General features: G+C 45.0%; 2 protein-coding genes across 2 annotated transcripts; one reads left to right on the plus strand and one right to left on the minus strand.

Moving 5' to 3' along the window:
* The first annotated feature begins 4,029 nt into the window (after window positions 1–4,029).
* Window positions 4,030–10,792, plus strand: PGAM1 (phosphoglycerate mutase 1). The gene is made up of 4 exons (XM_020883470.2): window positions 4,030–4,293; window positions 7,735–8,009; window positions 8,546–8,726; window positions 9,724–10,792. Exons 1-4 carry the CDS (start codon window positions 4,155–4,157, stop codon window positions 9,891–9,893), a joined length of 765 nt encoding a protein of 254 aa, XP_020739129.1. The 5' UTR covers window positions 4,030–4,154; the 3' UTR covers window positions 9,894–10,792.
* A 1,607-nt stretch (window positions 10,793–12,399) lies between these two features.
* Window positions 12,400–18,740, minus strand: EXOSC1 (exosome component 1). The gene is made up of 8 exons (XM_020883485.2): window positions 18,610–18,740; window positions 18,388–18,503; window positions 15,835–15,909; window positions 14,577–14,665; window positions 13,773–13,806; window positions 13,118–13,168; window positions 12,892–12,976; window positions 12,400–12,566 (listed from the first exon to the last, which is right to left on the minus strand). The coding sequence occupies exons 1-8, from the start codon at window positions 18,638–18,640 to the stop codon at window positions 12,460–12,462; spliced, it is 588 nt and encodes a 195-aa protein (XP_020739144.1). The 5' UTR covers window positions 18,641–18,740; the 3' UTR covers window positions 12,400–12,459.
* Between the last annotated feature and the right edge of the window lie 9 nt (window positions 18,741–18,749).

Consider the following 18,749-nt stretch of genomic DNA (forward strand, 5'->3'; position numbering starts at 1 on the left):
ACCTGAGGCCTGAAGGATTTCCTTGAGGCCTGGGAAAGATTGAAGGCGGGAGGAGAAGGGAACGACAGAGGATGAGATGGTTGGATGGCATCACTGACTCGATGGACCTGAGTTTGATAAACTCCAGCAGTTGGTGATGGACAGGGAGGCCTGGCGTGCTGTGGTCCATGGGGTCTCAAAGAGTCGGATACGACTGAGCAACTGAACTGATGAACTGAAGGATTAGAGCACTGAGCTAGAAGGGAGGCTGTGTGCCCTAAGAATTCGGGGATTGTGGGGGAGGGGGCGGTGATGAGGGGCCCAGGAAGAGATGAGAACTGTTACTGAAGAATGCCCGAACCAGGAGATAAGAGTAGGCTCCAGAAGGCTCTGGAGCACAGGGCCCACTCCCATGCTCCATGTAGGAAGGAGGACTTATTTAGCCATAGTTGCTCCCTGCAGGGCAGAGAGGGAGGGTGGTGACCAGGTTGGGAGCTGTGCAGTGGGTCCCTCAGGCTGCTCCCCAAGCTGGCCCCTGGCTGTGATCAGGACCCTCACACTGCTTTGTTTCAGGATACGTGAAAGCTCTCCCTTATCCACCCACTTCTTTAGAAGGGCCGAGAAATCACCCCTGACAAATGTCTGTGTGTCTTGTGTTCAGTAGAGATAACAATTAAGATTTAAAAAAAAAAGAGTACTAGAGGGCAACACATACTGGTTTATCCTTACCCTTTACTGTCATTTGAGAAATCTTGGTTTGAATGGCTCTAAGATTCTTCCCAGATTTGTGATGCTGTGACAGACGCTGGATGAATCCCCATCTCTGCCCAGGAATTCTGGTTTCTTGCTGCAAAGCCCTCACTGTCCTCATGGTCCACTCCCACCCCCTGCCCTACCTCCTCTCTTTTCCCGATTTCTCTGGGTTCCTGCCTTCTTCCGGCACAGCAAGCCTCAGCTCTGCGGCCTTTTTCCTTGCATCATCTCTGACTTCTCACTAATGTAACTGGTCCCCTGCTCATCTCTCGTTCTTTTGAAAGGGTCACCTCACTTTCCTCATCTGTTTCATGTGGACTGGAGGTGGGGACTTGTGGTGGACGATTCTCAAGATCTTTCCTAGCTCTGACACTCAGGGACACTCAAGGAGTTGGCCAAGGCCAAAGTCTCCATGGGTATATGAAATAGAGATGCAGTGCCCATCCTCAAGGAATTTCTAGTTGAGTAGATCTGATATAAACAAATACATTAAAAAATCTTTGATAATCTAAGGTAGATATCCTGTGAGTGAGTTAGAGTTCCTCAGAATTCCAAGGAGGTGAGAGATTCCTTCCAGAAGCAGAGCTAATTGGTGAAATCAATAAATTAGGATTCCTGGGCTCTTTCCCCAGGCTGATGGTACAGACACCCTTGGCCTCCTGCCCAAAGTATCCTAGTTACATGCTTAGTTCCAATCCCAGTCTTGATCACATGGTTAATAGCATTTGTTATCAATATGGTAATAATACATTATTATTATTTATGACTATTTGCTATTCTGAAAAGCCAAGGTTAAGGCTGGGAGTGTATGCGCATCAGTACTGTAGTGATCAAGCAGAAGGAATGGCCAGAGGGAGAATTTCCAAAGAGGGAGTCTTCCAAGGTCCCCACATGGGCCATGCCAGGAGCTTGAACAAGGAAACCTTCCAGGGCAGGTCTTGCTTTGCAGCCCTGGGAGTCTATAAACTCCAAGTGCAGTTTTTAGTGCTGGACCTCATTCCAGTGACCTCTCTGGTCACTGAGTCCCATCTTCTCCCAGCTGCAGAGGAAGGAGGCAGTGGAACATTGTGGTTAGAGTGCACACTTGGCCACTGACTGTCTGGGTTTGAGTCCTGGGTTCTTTTTCACTTGTGCCCACAGTTGTGACTTTGGACAAATTATATCCCCAGGCCTCAGTTTCTTCATCTGTAGAATGGAGAACCTACATTATATGAATTGCTAGAAGGTTGAGATAATACATTAAAACACTGGACATGCTAAACTTTTGTTACCAAGTCCAAGTAAGATCTGCTTGTCTCATGACAGGCCAATGAATCCAAGAGATGAGGTGCTGAGGCAAGCAATACGACTTTGTTCAGAGGACCAGCTGATTGAGAAGATGGTAAACTAATGTCTCAAAATAATCATCTTCCCTGGGTCTGGATGCCAGGTTCTTTTACGAATCAGAGGTCGAGGGGCAGGGGAGGAAGCAAAATAAAAAGGCCATTAATTTTCAAATATCTCCTAAAATATAGCAAGCTTTAGACAGGGGGATGTGTTCATTTCTTTCTTCCTGCCACCTGCAGGTGGACAGGGTTCTGAACAAAGGCATTTTAGTTTAACAGTCTGGCAGGGGGGCAGGATTCTCTGTGGCAGGCCATTACGTATGATTATAATAACAAAAGCGATGGAAAGCAAGCCAAAGAAACAGTTCCAACATGGAGTCAGAATTGACTTCTCCCTGCAACACTTTCACAGGACAGTGGATGACATATCTAAAAACCAGTCTTCCGTGTTTTGATTCATGTTTTTAACAAAGTGCCTTTTCTCTGCCTATCAACCCCTTCCCACTTTTTAAAGTCAGTAAGTTCCCTAAATGCAACATTTATGTGGAGCCCACAGAAAATATTAGGTTAGATATACATGGACTTGGGAGATAGCAAGCCTAGGCTTGAATCCTGGTTCCTGCAACCTTGGGCAGATTGATTCATCCCTCAGTTTCCTCTTCAATAAATAGGGAATCGATAGTACTAGGCTCCTAGGACCATCATGAGGATGTGAGGAGTGAATGAGTTAATGTTTGTAAAGTATTTAAAACACTGCCTGATACATAGTAGGTGTTTTATGAGTGCGTGTTAAAAACTTTTGTATAATTTGTCAAAGTATAACACACGGCACAATTTCTTTGTTAGATGTTTTACACATGGGCCTTATTTACACTCCACCTGCTATGAAGGGCAGAAAACACATTCTACCCATCTTTGACCTTAGCCCACTGCTTGACTCATGTTTGGTGCTCAATAAAGTGGCAAAGTTGAAATAAACCAGGACACAGTGGCGTGGGCACTGGAAAGCTAAACAGCAGATAAGCTGTCTACTGAAACTGCTGATCGGGTGTAGGGGAGGGACAAGCAGTAATCCTTCTCTTTCTGGAGTGTTTGATCGGCCTAGTTTGTGTCACTGTTGTTGGTCCAGGAGGCATTGACCAGAGGCTGTGAGAGACTCGAAAAGTTGGGACACACAACTCTGTGTTAGATGAAGAGCAAGTCTTTCAAACTAGCAGTCAGAACCGGTGTCCTTATGGAGATCATTGTCCATGGAAATAGAAACAACCACCATTTACTGAGCACCTTCCAGGTCACGCTCAACCACTTCAGTCTGTCCAACTCTTTGCGACTCCATGCACTGTAGCCCGCCAGGCTCCTCTGTCCATGGGCTTCTCCAGGCAGGAATACCGGAGTGGATTGCCATGCCCTTCTCCAGGGGATCTTCCTAACCCAGGGATAGAACCCGCGTTTCCTGTGTCTCCTGCATTGCAGGCAGATTCTTTACCCATTGAGCCACCTGGGAAACCCTCCTGGTGGATAGCCACCCCTGAATATTTACTACGTTCGTTTACAAACGAGGGTGAGCGAGGTTATAGCGGTCTGTCCACAGCGAATAAAATGGAGGAGTGAAGATTGGACCGCAGGCGTGTGAATCACAATCTGTGTTCGGATGGGAAAGTGATCTGGGCAAGCCAAGCGCGATTAGAATAATAAAGAACATTTTATTACACCGAAAGGCTTATGAATGACTGCAATTCAATTCGATGACACTCCGGCCGGCATGCACTTCTGGGCACCGCCCAGAGGTTCCACCGCCTTTGGGCGCTTACGTGCGCTCCGTGACCGCCGCGGCGGACGCGGGGTAGGCGGCGGAGGCCGCATGCGCCCTGTCTTCCTGGGAGAGCGCCCCCGCCGCCCGGCGGCTGCAGCGCCCGCACGGAGCGCATGCGTAGACCCGGCGGGAGGTGGGTGGCCCGGAGCTAGTGGAAAGATTTGGCCGTGCAAGTGAGAGGGAGCTGGCGGGTGGGGCGCTAGCGCGCAGGCGCAGCCGGGAGTCGGGCGGCGACTCCGGAATCTCGGTGATCCCCAGTCTGCGCCGCATCCCGAACCGCAGCCATGGCCGCCTACAAGCTGGTGCTGATCCGACATGGTGAGAGCACATGGAACCTGGAGAACCGTTTCAGCGGCTGGTACGACGCGGACCTGAGCCCAGCAGGGCACGAGGAGGCGAAGCGAGGCGGGCAGGCGCTGAGAGGTGCGTAGCGGGCCGGGGCGGTGGATGGGGGCTGCGAAGGCCGGGGATGGCGCCTCTGGGTCACGGTCGCCTGGCCTCACCCTCACCCTCCGGGAGACCGTCTAGACCTTAGGCTTCTTCTTTCTGACAGTGTATTTTGCAGTTGAGAAAATGGGCCGGGAGTGAGGGATCGACTTCCTCAAGGTCACCCAGCCAAGAAGAGGATCCGGGCGATCACCGCGCAGTTTTATTGCGCTCTCCACACCGCCTTGCGAAATCGCTCTCGTCTTAGTCTGAGCATTTAGTAACTCGGGGACGGGTTACTAAATTGGATGCCCAGTGTCTTCCAGTGGCTACAACCAAACCTACTCTAGGCTAGGGAGGCTGCTGAAGTAGCAGGCCACATGCTTCTCTCCGCCGTGGGGGGAGTGACGCGGCGCCGCGGAGACCAAAGACATCCACGTGCTCTTGTAGGGTGCTGTTTCGCAGCATTCCACAAACCCAGTTTCCTGAGTGCATCCACAAATGTAAATGAGTGGTTGAATGAATGAAGGATTTGAGTTAGTCCTCTTCACAACCCCATAAAGTATACAGATTTCATTCCCTTCCTTCCCGACTCTCCCGGCCATCTTTCATAGTTGGGAAAGTGAGAGTTGGAAAGAGGACTTGACCAAGGTCACATCTTATTCCTAGTCCACCACGCTGGCCTCTGTTTTGGGGATGAGTAACAGGTAGGTGCGAGGGAACTGGTAGGCTGTTGCAGGCAAAGGTGGAAGTGGCAGTGAGATAAGCTTGCCTACTCTGGCTGGCCCCCGCTGGCAGACGGTTCTCTGTGATTTTGAAATGCTAATAAGGAAGCATCCCCTGCTGCCAGCAATTGAAAGAATCTCCGGACTAGGGAGGTGCTTCCATTGATCCTGCTCTGCTCCCTTTTAACCTCGACAAAGCAGCAGCCATTGAAATGGGTCATTGATGCCTGGTTGATGTGAATCAGGTATTTGGCCCAAATTTGCTCTTTCTAGCTTCTTGCCTCCACTGTAGATCTTTTAGAAATGAAGCAAAGGCTTGGAAACAAGTCTGGGAAATGTAATCCTGATGAGGATGTGTGTGAATAATTTGGGATGGCCCGGTGTGACCTCATACCAGTTAGGAGAGGCCAGGATGGGGAAAGTGCTGGTAAAGGAGGCCATTTTCTCCTCTGTCTGGCAGGAAGAACTGAATGGGTCTGTGGTGGTTTGCTGATGACTGATCCAGGAGAAAGCAAATTGCAACTGTCCTCTAAGACTGGTCAAACGCCTTAACTTGTAATCTCTTAAAATAACAGACGCTAGTTCAGTTTTTAAGTAAATGTTAGTAGCATTAGTTTAAACAGAAAGCCCATTAAATTCTTAAAATAACTGTTTAGGTGCATCACAGATGATTAAATAAAAAGTCAATGACTAAAAGCAAAAATTCTGAATGATGAAGACCATATGAATAATCTAATAATATAAAAGGCCTAAAAAAATATTAATTTCACCAGGGCTTTAAGTACTATAGGGTTTATAAAATCTTGAATGATTTCAGGAGCAAGTTAGCAAGACCTGAGTTTCACCACCCACCTTATGGAGGATGGAGACCACATGGCACACCAGCCAACCCCATCCCTGGGAGTGTCCTAAAACCTGCTTCTGTGTGATGGCCAAGTTAAAGGAAGAGGCTTTAGAGTTTGCGGAGAGCTCTAAGGGGAACTGCTCTTTTCTCTGGGATCTATTTGTGTATCTAATGTGCAGCACTCCACTGCAATTAGAAAACTCAGTGAAACAACCAGAGCTTTTCAGCATGGCAGCTGAGCCTTGCACTGAGGATGTTGCTTCCCAGTGATTCAGCCTTTTACTGGGGAATCATTCTTCCCCATAAAGTTAGGGAGGAGATGGTAAGTGAGTCTACTAGGACTTGTCCTGAGGCTCAACGATGAGATGTGTCTTTTCCCTTGTGGGTGCTGGTGAGTCTCCTGGTGACTAATCCTCCCTTCCCCCATCAGTGTAGTTCTTACTGGCCTTATTCTAAGTTGAATGAGTGGCAGAAAATTCACTTCACGTTTCATTAATTACTGTTGGTGGTCTCAACATGAAGCAACACACAGGAAAGTTTGTGCTGAATTTCAATGAGGGCCTTGTAAGCCTCATGGAAGAAAACAGGAATGTTTTCCTGGCTGACCACATAAGGAGAGGGACATCTCCCCATTAAAGTGGGAGGGAGAATAATGGTTTGTGAAACATAAATGAAGATATATATGGTAACTTACTGGTCGGGCCAACATAACTCTTGATGCCACCCCTCATAACTGCTGTGTGTAGAGGAGAGGTTTGCTCTTTCTCCAGTGAGTGGCTTGTCTTAAATTTGGTTTAACAGTTGATGTAGGCAGGTAGATATATAGGGTAGTCAAGTGATTTGACTAGTAGAAAGGAACTGTGGATGAAGAGGCTGTGATGTGATTTCCATAGGCTAGGGAAGATAAAATTTCATGCAACAAACTGGTTTTATCAGCATCCTCTAAGAGGTCTTGCTGTATCCTAATTGTTGAATTCAAAATCCCATTTCTCCTAAACCAGAAGTTAGAGGACTGAAATATATTAGTAATTGTCAATCAGAAGTGACAGTTCTAACTAAAATACAAACATCAAGAGCCTTAGAAGTTAGGAAATTATGGAGATAGCTAGAGAAGGTGGTTATGAGTTGGATTATAGTCATACAACATGGGTTTTTAACCTTTCATGTAATATCTGTGACCTCATAATTCGCTTAACTCCTGCAGTTTCTATTTCCCCCACCTGGTAAGATGGATTGTAATGATGTAACCTCACTGGATTGTTACAAAGACTAAATAAAGTACATACAAAGTACTTATTAGTCCAGTGCCTGACAGATGGTAAACCCTCTATAAATATTAACTATTTTATTAAGTGATTCTAAGTTTTTAGTATCCTTATGTTAAAAGAATTAAAGCAAATAAAAAATTACAATGTGCTTAAGCACAGCACTCTGGGGATTAGTAGGGTAGATCTCAGGTTAGCTCGTTGACAGTGCATTTGGTTAGATGAATTATTAGGAAGCTGCTGGGAAGTATATTGTCAACTGCAACATAACTCAACAAATGTTACCTTCCCCAAAGGCAGAATATTGTTTTTCCTGTATGCAAAATAAAATATTTAGGGTATACAAAATATTTAGCCAAATAATTTTTATTTGGGTTGTCTATACCTGAGATTTATATGTAAAAAAATTCTGGCTCTAGGGAATTTGCTGGCGGTCTAGTAGTTAGAACTCCTCGCCCTCACTGCTGAGGGCCCAGATTTAATCCCTGGTTGGGGAACTAAGATCCCACAAGCAGTGTGGCATGGCTAAAGAAAAGAAAAAAGAAGAAATTCTGGCTCTAGAGTGCACCTCATTAGCTTATCACTTTGAACTTTCGATTTCCAGATGCTGGCTATGAGTTTGACATCTGCTTCACCTCAGTGCAGAAGAGAGCAATCCGGACCCTCTGGACAGTGCTGGATGCCATTGACCAAATGTGGCTGCCAGTGGTGAGGACTTGGCGCCTTAACGAGCGACACTATGGGGGTCTGACTGGCCTCAATAAGGCAGAAACTGCTGCCAAACATGGTGAGGCACAGGTCAAGATCTGGAGGCGCTCTTATGACGTCCCGCCACCGCCCATGGAGCCCGACCATCCCTTCTATAGCAACATCAGTAAGGTATGGACAAACTGAGGTTTGGCTCGCTGCACACAGGACCAGGGGATCAGAATCTGGACTTTTAGCTCTTATTAGTATCTGCCTAGATCACTGAGTTTCTAATTTATGATAAAATAAATCCCCCTTTGTGATCCCCCTTCTCCAAGGAATGACCTTCACTCATTAAAAGTTTTAGTTAAGAGTTTATGTGGTTTATCTACAAAGAATTTCTATCTTTTTTACATGTATTGCCATATTTTTAAAAACTGCACCATAGCTGATAGGGCCTTCCTAGACCAACTGTGAGGTAAAGTGAGGTGGGAAGAGCCTTGAGGCCTCCCTTTCCTAAGTTGTGTTTCTTTTGGACTATTCAGTCTTTGCAGTCCTGGGTAATGGGGGGGGGGAGGGGAGGGAGGGCAGGATAGTAATAATCTCCCTTCCCAAGCTCTCCGTGCCCTGGTGAGACTTTTACCTATCACTGTGATCCCTTAGGGGATGAGGAATAGGCAGAACAGATGCAACTGGTAATAACTGGTAAGCTGGGATTTTTTGTGTAGGATCGCAGGTACGCAGACCTCACCGAAGACCAGCTGCCCTCCTGTGAGAGTCTGAAAGACACAATTGCCAGAGCTCTGCCCTTTTGGAATGAAGAAATTGTCCCCCAGATCAAGGAGGGGAAACGGGTACTAATTGCAGCCCACGGCAACAGCCTTCGGGGCATCGTCAAGCATCTGGAGGGTATGTATGCTTTTCAGAGGGGCCCTCAGGGAAGGGTAAAGCAGAACTGCCACTACTCTGGACTGATTTGGTATGAAGGAGACCTTTAGGAAAGGGCTGGATGTACTGAGAGCCTTAGAGACAGTCCAGATTATCTCCTAGTAGAAACATGATCCTTGATTCTCAAAGCATCACCTGCAGAACCAGAGGCTGCCACACCCCACTGGGTGCTTGTTACACATTAGAACCTCAGGTCCTACTTCAGACCTGATTTGGAAGCTGTATCTATCACCCAGGTGCATCTATCATTGCTCTATTACAATAGAGTGATCACCCAAGGAATGCCCCCAGTATTCTTTCTTAGCCACTGAACAGCAAGGAAAAAAGGGATGAAAAGTCTCTCTCCCCAAAGGACATACACACGAAAGTTTGAGATGCCTACCTCTAGACTAGGACTGCTAGTTGAAATTGCTGATAAAAATCCTTCTTAACCACAGCCTGATGACAACTCCCCACATGAATGTCAATTTGCATCCTAAGGTGTTTCACTCACAAGGGCCTAGAGGCCCAGATGTGCCACGTTTTGGCAGCTGTATGGACAACATAGGACATTTAAGATACTAAGATGTATAGTCCTGCTTCACTGTGGGCTTCCAGATCCCCCTTGGAGAGAGATACCTTTCATCCCTTTTTTCTTGCTGTTCAGTGGCTGAGAAGTAACTTGGAGCAAGTTTTGTGAATGGAAATGTAGTGCTCAAGTCACATTCTGCTTTAAAAAGTTGTAACAAATACAGATGAGTTAAAAAAAAAAAAAAATATTGGGGGCATTCCTTGGGTGATCACTCTACCCTAATACAAATACTTATTCTTATGACAAGTATCAGAAAGGGTGTCTTGTTTTAATTCCTGCCAGAGTCCTTGGAGGACCCATTTCCCCACCTGGAGGATGAACAGTAAAGCTGGAGAGGTCTGTGGATTCTTATCCTGCTTGACTTATGAGGAGGGGGTATATTTTCAGGTCTCTCTGAAGAGGCTATCATGGAGCTGAACCTGCCGACTGGCATTCCCATGGTCTATGAATTGGACAAGAACTTGAAGCCCATCAAGCCCATGCAGTTCCTGGGGGATGAAGAGACCGTGCGTAAAGCCATGGAGGCTGTGGCTGCCCAGGGCAAGGCCAAGAAGTGAGGGCAAGCAGCAGATTACCCTCCTCCCCTGCCCTGGCCCACCCTATTCCTCTGCACCTCTCCCCGGCACATGTCCCACTGATGACATCTGTAGGCATTGTAAGTTGTAGCTGCAGGTGGGGACCAGCGGCTCCCAATTCCACATTAGCCATTTTATCTCTTGCACCCACTCCCTTCATACAGTCTAGTCAGAATGGCACGTCTGGGGCATGGTCCTCAGTCCAAGCCGAGGGAAGACTTATCCAGAAGCGTTGAGAGGTCATCACTGGGGGGTTTAATGGTGGTTTAGTACTAAGGAGCTGCTTGAGTAGGGGACAGGGAGAAAACCATGCCAAGGTGTGACCAATGAGAAGTAAGAGCCTATTCGTGTCCCCAGAGGCCAGCTGGGCACTGTTCTGTTAGGTGACTCAGGGCTCTAGTCATTCCAGTGTAAGATGAATGTAACCTCCATGGTGACTGAATCAAACATTCCTCCCTGACTCTAAAAGGCTGGATCAATCCTGAATGTTTTTGTGTTGCATTTACTTAAAAAAAAAAAAAAAAAAAATTATATATAAATACAAAAAAAAACCCCTCCTGGGGTTTTTAGTGGCGGTTGAAATATTCCCACATGTGGTCATCAGCAAATAAGTCATTCCTTACACCATCATGGGATAAGCTCCTTAACTTCTAAGGTGTAGGAGTTCATCCTGCTGTGTGTTTTAGAATCCCTCCCCTGCCTTACTGTTTTATGGCAGCGGAATGCCCCTTGATCACGTCCAAGTGTGTCTCTCACTGTGCCTGACTTCTGAATCATGTTCCAGTTGCTTGGCCCAGCACTTGGGCCCAGTACTCATTTGAGCATAACTGTACTAAAACTTTTTTCCAGATCAGTATAAAATAAAGGAGTGATGTGCAATATTTTCTGTGTGATATGTCTTATCTGAGGAAATAACTCGAACATTCAACTTGAAATGTCTCTCACTGCCCGAGTTCGTGTATGACTAAGAGCTTTCGGACAGCCAGTCACAACTTTACACAACCTGGTCCAAATACCGTGTATCTCACTGGGTTCTCCACTGCAGGTTGGAGAGCTGAACTCTTTTTCCTGTTGTCTCTACAGTTCTTGCTCAATGGTACTGGTTACTAAAATTAAATTCTGAAACTATTATACCTTCTTTAGAAAGGTAAAAGTTTGTTTACTAGACTTAAAAAAAGCCAGTCGCTTTCTATTAGTAAACTGTGAACTTGATTCACACCTTTCCTTTTGGCCCCTAAAGTTTTATCCCTGTCAGTTAACTAACCTCAGAAATTACACTTGCAGGAGAAAATGAATATACAGTCATCCCTTATCTGCAAAGGGGAGACTGATTCCAGGACTCCTCTGGATATTAAAATTAACAGATGCTAGGGACTTCCTTGGTCCAGTGGCTAAGACTCTGCTCCCAATGCAGGGGGCTTGGGTTGGATCCCTGGTCAGGGAACTAGATCCCACATGCATGCAGCTCAGTCTGCATGCCACAGTGAAGAACAACTAAGACGCAGCACAGCCAAAACAAACATTTCAAAATTAACAGATGCTAAAGTGCCTAATACAAGATGGCATAGTACAGAGGGCTCTCTCTTCATGGGTTTCACATCCATGAATAGGGAGGACTGACTAATTATCTACATAATTGGGAAAGGGCATTGCTCACATTTACCTTTTCTCTGAGGCCTTTTGAGAAGATCACTGGAATATGAGAAAGCCCATAATGACTTTCTCTTCTAGTAGGAACAAGTAACACCCTCCATCTAGAAAATTCTTAAGCGCTTTATGCTAGCCATTGGGTGAGGCATGTTATATACATAATCTTCAGTCCTGAGAACCTCTGAAAGGGCTAATGGTTTATGGAAGAGGATACATGCTGAAAACAGAAACTTGTCAGAAGGTACACTACTAAGTACTGGGATCCAGTATAAATGCTGCCAAGGTCCTTATTCTAAAATTTAAGCATCTTGCTTTCCAAGTTAGCTTTTTATCTCCTGTGCACAGTAATCCTAGGAAGACTTTTAGTACTTTAAGCCTAAAGTAGACTGATGGGATGTTAGTTTCCTTAGCTTGTACTGAATCTTAGAACAAAAGTTGGTAATTTTGTGCTCAACCCATGCCTGACACAGAGCAAGTACTCAAAAGTGTGTAGAACATTAAAAAAAAAAAAAGATAGGTGATTAGGCATAGTCTACAAAGACTGCTCTAGATGTCATGTCAGTTTAGATTCTCTACCCTACTTGAGACAACAGAAACTAAAATTCTTTTCATAAAAATGTTTTCTTTGTCATAGCAAAAATACACATTTGTAACACTCAAAGAACAGGCTATAATCTACCATCATAGTTTGTTTGCTGGTGCCTCCAAAAGAAATTACTCCAGGGAATAAAATCTGCTGTAAGTTTCACAAGAAAAATGTTTCACCTACAGAAAAGATTTTTCTAAAGGTGGCTGCTGACCAACCCCTGGTGTCTGAATAAAGACAACAGCCTCCTGATGTCACTCACACATATACTCTTGGAAAACAGCTTCCCCTCTGCATGGGAGAAGTGGTTTCTTAGGTCTGCAGGAACTCAGGCTGTACTCGGGCCACCTTCCGGAATTCTTTGGTGTGGGTCTTCGGGCATTGCATCTCACACCAGCTGATGGGGACCATCTGAACACCTGCAAGGGAAAAGGTGGTGTAGGAGCTGGGACCCCAGATACTTGCTTGAGACATTTCTCTTTTCAGCTGGGTGTGAACTGATGTCACCAAGCTGCCTAGTGAACCTCTCACCTCATACAGAAAAAAGCCTTGTTTATTCCACCGATTCAGGGAGTCAAGTGACTCTTCCTTAGATTATATCAGGAGAATCATTCTAATCTCAGTAGTCAGTATCTACACTCACATTGCTTCTAAGATAACTAAAGAATGCGGGCAAACAATGGACTAATCCCAAACCCTAGCTCGCAGGGAAAGCTGAGCATGTGGAAGTGCGGACAAACTCACCGGATTCACTGTGGGCCACCACCACTCCCAGCTCATTTTCGGCTGTGGTTAACAGGTAGTTGGACTGCGCATCACCTAGGGAGATCTGGTCACGTCATGCTGGTGAAGGAAAACAAAGACTCACAGGTCTTCACAGGTCTTCCTTCTAACAGCTACGTGAGTGGTTTCTCCACTTCCCTTTCTTACTTTGACAAAGGACCACAAGTCTGCAGGGAATAAAGGATACCACTTTGGCCAAGACGATGTCCCCTGGGCGGAAACTCTTGTAAATTTCAACCTGGAAAGAAAGGAGTGTAAAGTGAAAGCTCCGATCAGGTCCATATGAAACTATTAGAGGGAGCTAAGATGGCGGAGGAATAGGACGGGGAGACCACTTTCTCTCCCACAAATTCATTGAAAGAACATCTGAAAGCAGAGCAAACTACATGAAACTATTAACCCCACTGAGTAGAGCTAGTCTACTTCTAACCCCCAGAGGGTAGAAGTCACCGTTACTCAAGTAGATCAACAACTTTTATTGCTTCTGTGGCATCATCTCATAAATGAAAGATCTGAACTCAGGAAACTGATCAGGAATCTGACTTAGACAAAAGGTACTATGGTTGCTCTGAAAGGGTGCAGAATAAGTCTGAGAGAACAGCCATGAATAAATACCTGGCTTCAAAGACAAAGAGTAAACTAGCTCCTCTCTGGTCAACAAAAAGAAGAAAAATCATACGAAGAGGAAAGGAATAGTGAGGTAAATTCCACACCTTCCAGTAGAGAACACCTTAAACTTCCTTGGACTCCACATTCCCAGAGACTTTTTGAAATTCACTGAAATAATCTAAAAGGACTCAGATTCCTAAAGCCACAAAGGAAAAAAAGAACCAACCAACAACCTTGTCTTTTTCAGTAGCTCGGACGTCTTCTTTGCTATAAAGAAAAGAAGTAACAGAAAGATTAATTATCTGTGAGAAAGAATTATCCTGTAGACTCCTAGCAGACAAAGAGCTATAACAGCAAAGAGAACAAGTCCTGATCGAGACCCTCTGCCACTCAGAGGAGCAAGTGGAGAAGTATTCCCCGTCCTGACCCGAGGAGAAAATCACAGTTCCCATTCTTGGATCACACAGGAGTATCAATACCTCCCACCAGAGGAAAAGTGGATCTGATTTGGCAGAGAAGGATAAGGAACTCTGCTGCCTTAGGAGAGCTTGAATGGCAGCATCACAGAACCACACAGAATCCTGAGGGTAGAAAGAGCCTCAGATGTTAAATTCTCTAGCTCACAAGAACTGTCTGTCCCTTCTTAAAGAACCCATAGGGGGAAAAAAACACCACTTCACCCATTACCCTTTTTATTGTCTTATAATGCTTGGGTTAATCGATATTAAACACAAGAAAAAAAGGTACTTCATAAAATGCCTTCTACTTTGTTTGGTATGAATCATACCCACAATGCACCTCCAGCTTATTCATTCTTTTTTGTTTTATTTAAAGTCCTATCTCATTAATATCTTCCTTCTGTGTTAACTCACATACTGTAATATTTTCTTTAGATACTACCTGGGGAGAATCAAACCACAAAGAGGTGAGACATGGGCAGGAATAGACTGTAATTGTTCTTAAAAATTCCAGTCTCCCATCCTATCCTAATCTCATTCCAGGCGCTGAGGTGAAATGAAGACAAAAATACTACTTACCGGATGGTTCCTCGAAAAGAGTTCTTAAGTGGCGTGGACCCCACATATAGGATGTGTACTTTGGCAAAGCGTGAATTGATGCTGGAGACCTGTGGAACAGAGGAAAGGGCAGCATTAGAGTATTAGCAGTTGTCAGCTGAAGGAGGCAGGAATCAACTAGCAAAGACTAGGATTTTAGTCCAAGCATCCCTACTAAGCATAAAATTTCAGATAAGTTAACTCCTATTTATCCCTGCATAAGTGATGTTCATAAAGTGGAGTAAGAGCCACTCTGGCCACCTAAAATAGAGTTACCAGAGGAATCAAATGAAATAATATGGCATAGATTTTCAAAAATGTGCAAGTCTAACATAAATACACAAAGGAAGCATAGCAAATCTAACTAGACCTTTAGCAGATCTCACTAAGAGGCCTGCAGTGTGAATGGAACTTAAGTCTCCATTTCAGCTGCTGGGTAATATTTGGATCACTGTGCCTGTCCAGTTATTTTCAAAATAATGCATAGATTTTCTCTTTTTTCCCTTTTTGCTTTCTTAAATTTGGCCACGCTATGTGGCTTGCAGGATCTTAGTTCCCTGACCAGGGACTGAACATGCACCTTTGGCACTGAAAGTGCAGAGTCCTAACCACTGGACTGCCAAGGAATTCCCCACATAGATTTTCTGTTGGAGAAATTATTTATAGAGAAAAACTAAGAGCTACAAGTTAACTGGCAGAGGGTGGGGATGGGCAGGGAATACTGATGTCTTATAGTTACTAATTGGTATAGCACTAATTTGCACTTGCCCTCAAAGACTTTATAAAAATCTTTCATTTCTCTGCAGAAAAAGTCTCGCTTTAGATGTTCAAAAATACACCTCCTTATGACCTTCTGGTACTCCTGTTTCCCAGACAAAAGTAAAAAATTACATGCTCAGGAAACCAGCTCTGTGAAAGGACTACATAAGCTTGAACTTGACCACACTGATCATTACCTTAGAAATCTCTAGACCCAGCACAGTCCAGTAAAACTTTCTGTGATGATAGAAAAATTGTGTTGACCAACATGGCAACCACCATCCACCTGTGGCTACTGAGTACTTGAAATAGAGGCAGTGGAACTGAGGAAATAAATTTTAAATTTTGTTTAATTTTAATTTATTAAAATTTAAATGACCTTATGTGACTACTGGTTACCATATTGGACAGTGCAGTTCTATAATGATCATGATTTCAACACTGGATAGTAAAATAAGCAGGGAGGTTAGGACCAACTTACCTTACAGGTTACAATAGCTCCTACATCTGGCAATAATTGGGATTCTGTTTCTCTCATCACAGATATGACAGGAAGCTACATAGAGAAAAATAAAACATGAATATCCTGGCTAAACCTTGGATAAAGGTATTTGTGGCTTGACAGTAAAATGGGATACCATGGGTCACAGTTGACATCACATGGGCAGGTGGACTACAGATTCATTTGTAGCCCAGAGCAGAAAGCCTCACAAATTTTAGGATACAAGAGGGCCAAGGGGCCACAGAAAGAAAGCTGCAAGAAGATATAATCTTACCACTTCAGATGAGTTCTGAGTTTTTTTGTGGTTTTAAGAGTTTTTTGGCATACAACTACATTGCCTGTAAGCATGGATAATTTGACTTTCTTTCAAAGTTATATCTTTCTTTTGGTTTGTCATTTTATTGGACAGGCTAGAATTTTCAAATAAATGTTATATAATAGTGACCATACTCATTTACTTCTATATAACACTTGTAGAGTTTCCTCTTGAGCATGGTACTGGCTATTGGTGTAGGAAAGATTTTTTTTTTTTAGGAAAGATATTTTTGAGCCTGATCTTTCTTAACCTTTTCCTTGTTCAGTATGTTTCAGCTCTCCTGGTCCTTTTTCAGTTTCACCAATTCACTAAATTTTTTCCCATCTCAGGATCTTTTCAACCCGTTCTTTCTGCTCACTCACTCAACTCTTATTGATCCTTTAGATTCAGACTAAATATCACTTCTGACTAGGTGGGATTTGCCTATTACATGTTCTCATGGTACTCTATAATACTCTTTCAGAGCAATCATCATATGTGTAAGCATACATTCATTTGAGCATTTATTTGCTTATAGTTTGTATCTGTACCCCTTGATAGCAGAGACCACGTATATTTGGCTCAGTATCACATCCCACAGCTATAAAATGAACAAACTTTCAAATCCTAGGGAAATTCCCAAAATTGATCGAATACAAAGTCTCTTATTTTATAGGTAAGAACCTAAAACCAGGGAGTTTAAGTTTCTTACCTAAAGCAGAATCAATGTTTAGTCAATACTGAATCCTCTTTCTACTATGCTCCCGGTCTTTAGGGCTTTCCTAGTGGCTCAGCTGATAAAGAATCTGCCTGCAATGTGGAAAACCTGGGTTCGATCCCTGGGTTGGAAAGATCCCCTGGAGAAGGGAATAGCTACCCACTCCAGTATTCTTGCCTGGAGAATTCCATGGACTGTATAGAGATTTGAACTTCCCTCATAGCTCAGTTGGTAAAGAATCTGCCTGCAATGCAGGAGACCTGGGTTCAATTCCTGGGTTGGGAAGATCTCCTGGAGGAGGAAATGGCAATCCACTCCAGTATTCTTGCCTGGAAAATCCCATGGACAGAGGAGCCTGGCGGTCTACAGTCCATGGGGTCACAAGAGTGACATGACTTAGCGACTAAACCCTCCCCACCACCACCTCCAGTCTCTAACCTGCTCCTTCAAGAACTGCTTATATGATCCCAAGCTAATCATGGATCAGCCTCTGGAACTAGGGAGAATAAATAATATTATTCATACATTCAATAAACATCTACTGAGCATTTATCTTGCACTACATGCATAGTAGTGGAAGGATCTAATGGGGAACTTATAACTGAGTGTTTAATTGCATGCTGAACTAAGTGCTTAGAAAGGGAGTAATAGCTCTTGGGACCTCCCTGGTGGGCCAGTGGTTAAGACTCTAAACTTTCACTGCAGGGGGCATGGGTTCAATCCAAGATCCTGCATGCCCTGTGGTAAAACAAACAAGCAAACCGACCCCAACAGCTCTTTGTGAGTGTTAAACAAAAAACAAAACTCCCTTTTTTGACTAGTGGTGTCTATAGGGCTTCACTGACAAAGTGATACTAGTGAGGTTATCTAAAGGGTGGTGGTGGTTTAGTCGCTCAGTCGTGTCCGACCCCTGCGACCCCATGAACTGTAGCCCGCAAGGCTCCTTGGTCCATGGGATTTCCCCGGCAAGAATACTGGAAAGTGTTGCCATTTCCTTCTCCAGGGGAATCTTCCCGACTCGGATTGAGCCCGCGTCTCCTGCAATGGTGGCGGATTCTCTTCCGCTGAGTAGGTAGGATTTAATCGGGCTAAGGAAGAGAGGAGCTTGTTCCAGACAAACGGCGTGTATACAAAGACTCTGTGGTCTACTGGCTATATTGAAAGAAGACAGTAGGACTTCTGCAAAGAGTGAGGCGCGGGTAGCGGAGCGAGATGAAGCCGGAGAAGTAGGCGACATTCGGCCAGGATTCAGCTCACAGCACGGCTGAGCTCGCCTCCGTTCTTTCCCCAGCTTGCTTCCCCGAGTGTCAGCAACACAGCCAAACCAGACAACACAACTAATTTGTGATGGCTAAGTGTCCAGCAGCGGGGATCCCAGCGGTCAGAAACTTAAGAGACTAACTCCTTCTCCTGAACCAGGCACTAAAGACGCTCTCGTAGGACCCCTGCCTAAAGACAGCGAAATCAAAGGCAGCGTAAGACAAAGACAAAGACAGAGAAGGGAAGCTGCCCCATTTACCGCGCCGTTCTCGCTGCTCTTTGTCAAGCAGCCAGCAAGCGACGAGAAGATGTAGCCGTGCCGGGTGTAGGTGCCGCTGCCCGGGCTGCCCTCCTCCAAGTTACACAAACGTTCTCCTGCAGAGAAAACGCTGCATCAGCCACGGGTCCGCTGAAGCTGTGGGTTGTCTGGCCTTCTTGCCCCTGTCCCTGCCAGGATTCGCTCTGAATACCGCTGACTTACCGGGGATGCAGTACCTCACGGGCGGCGCCATGACTGCCACTGTCCCAAGTCCGGAGGAAAATGAGGCCGACCTCTCATTGGCCAATATCCAGGTGCAGTTCCGCAGTAAGGAACGCGCTTATTGGTTGCTCCGGGATTGG

The sequence above is a fragment of the Odocoileus virginianus genome, chromosome 7 (genome assembly GCF_023699985.2).
Source record: "Odocoileus virginianus isolate 20LAN1187 ecotype Illinois chromosome 7, Ovbor_1.2, whole genome shotgun sequence".
In the NCBI taxonomy this organism is placed as follows: Eukaryota; Metazoa; Chordata; class Mammalia; order Artiodactyla; family Cervidae; genus Odocoileus; species Odocoileus virginianus.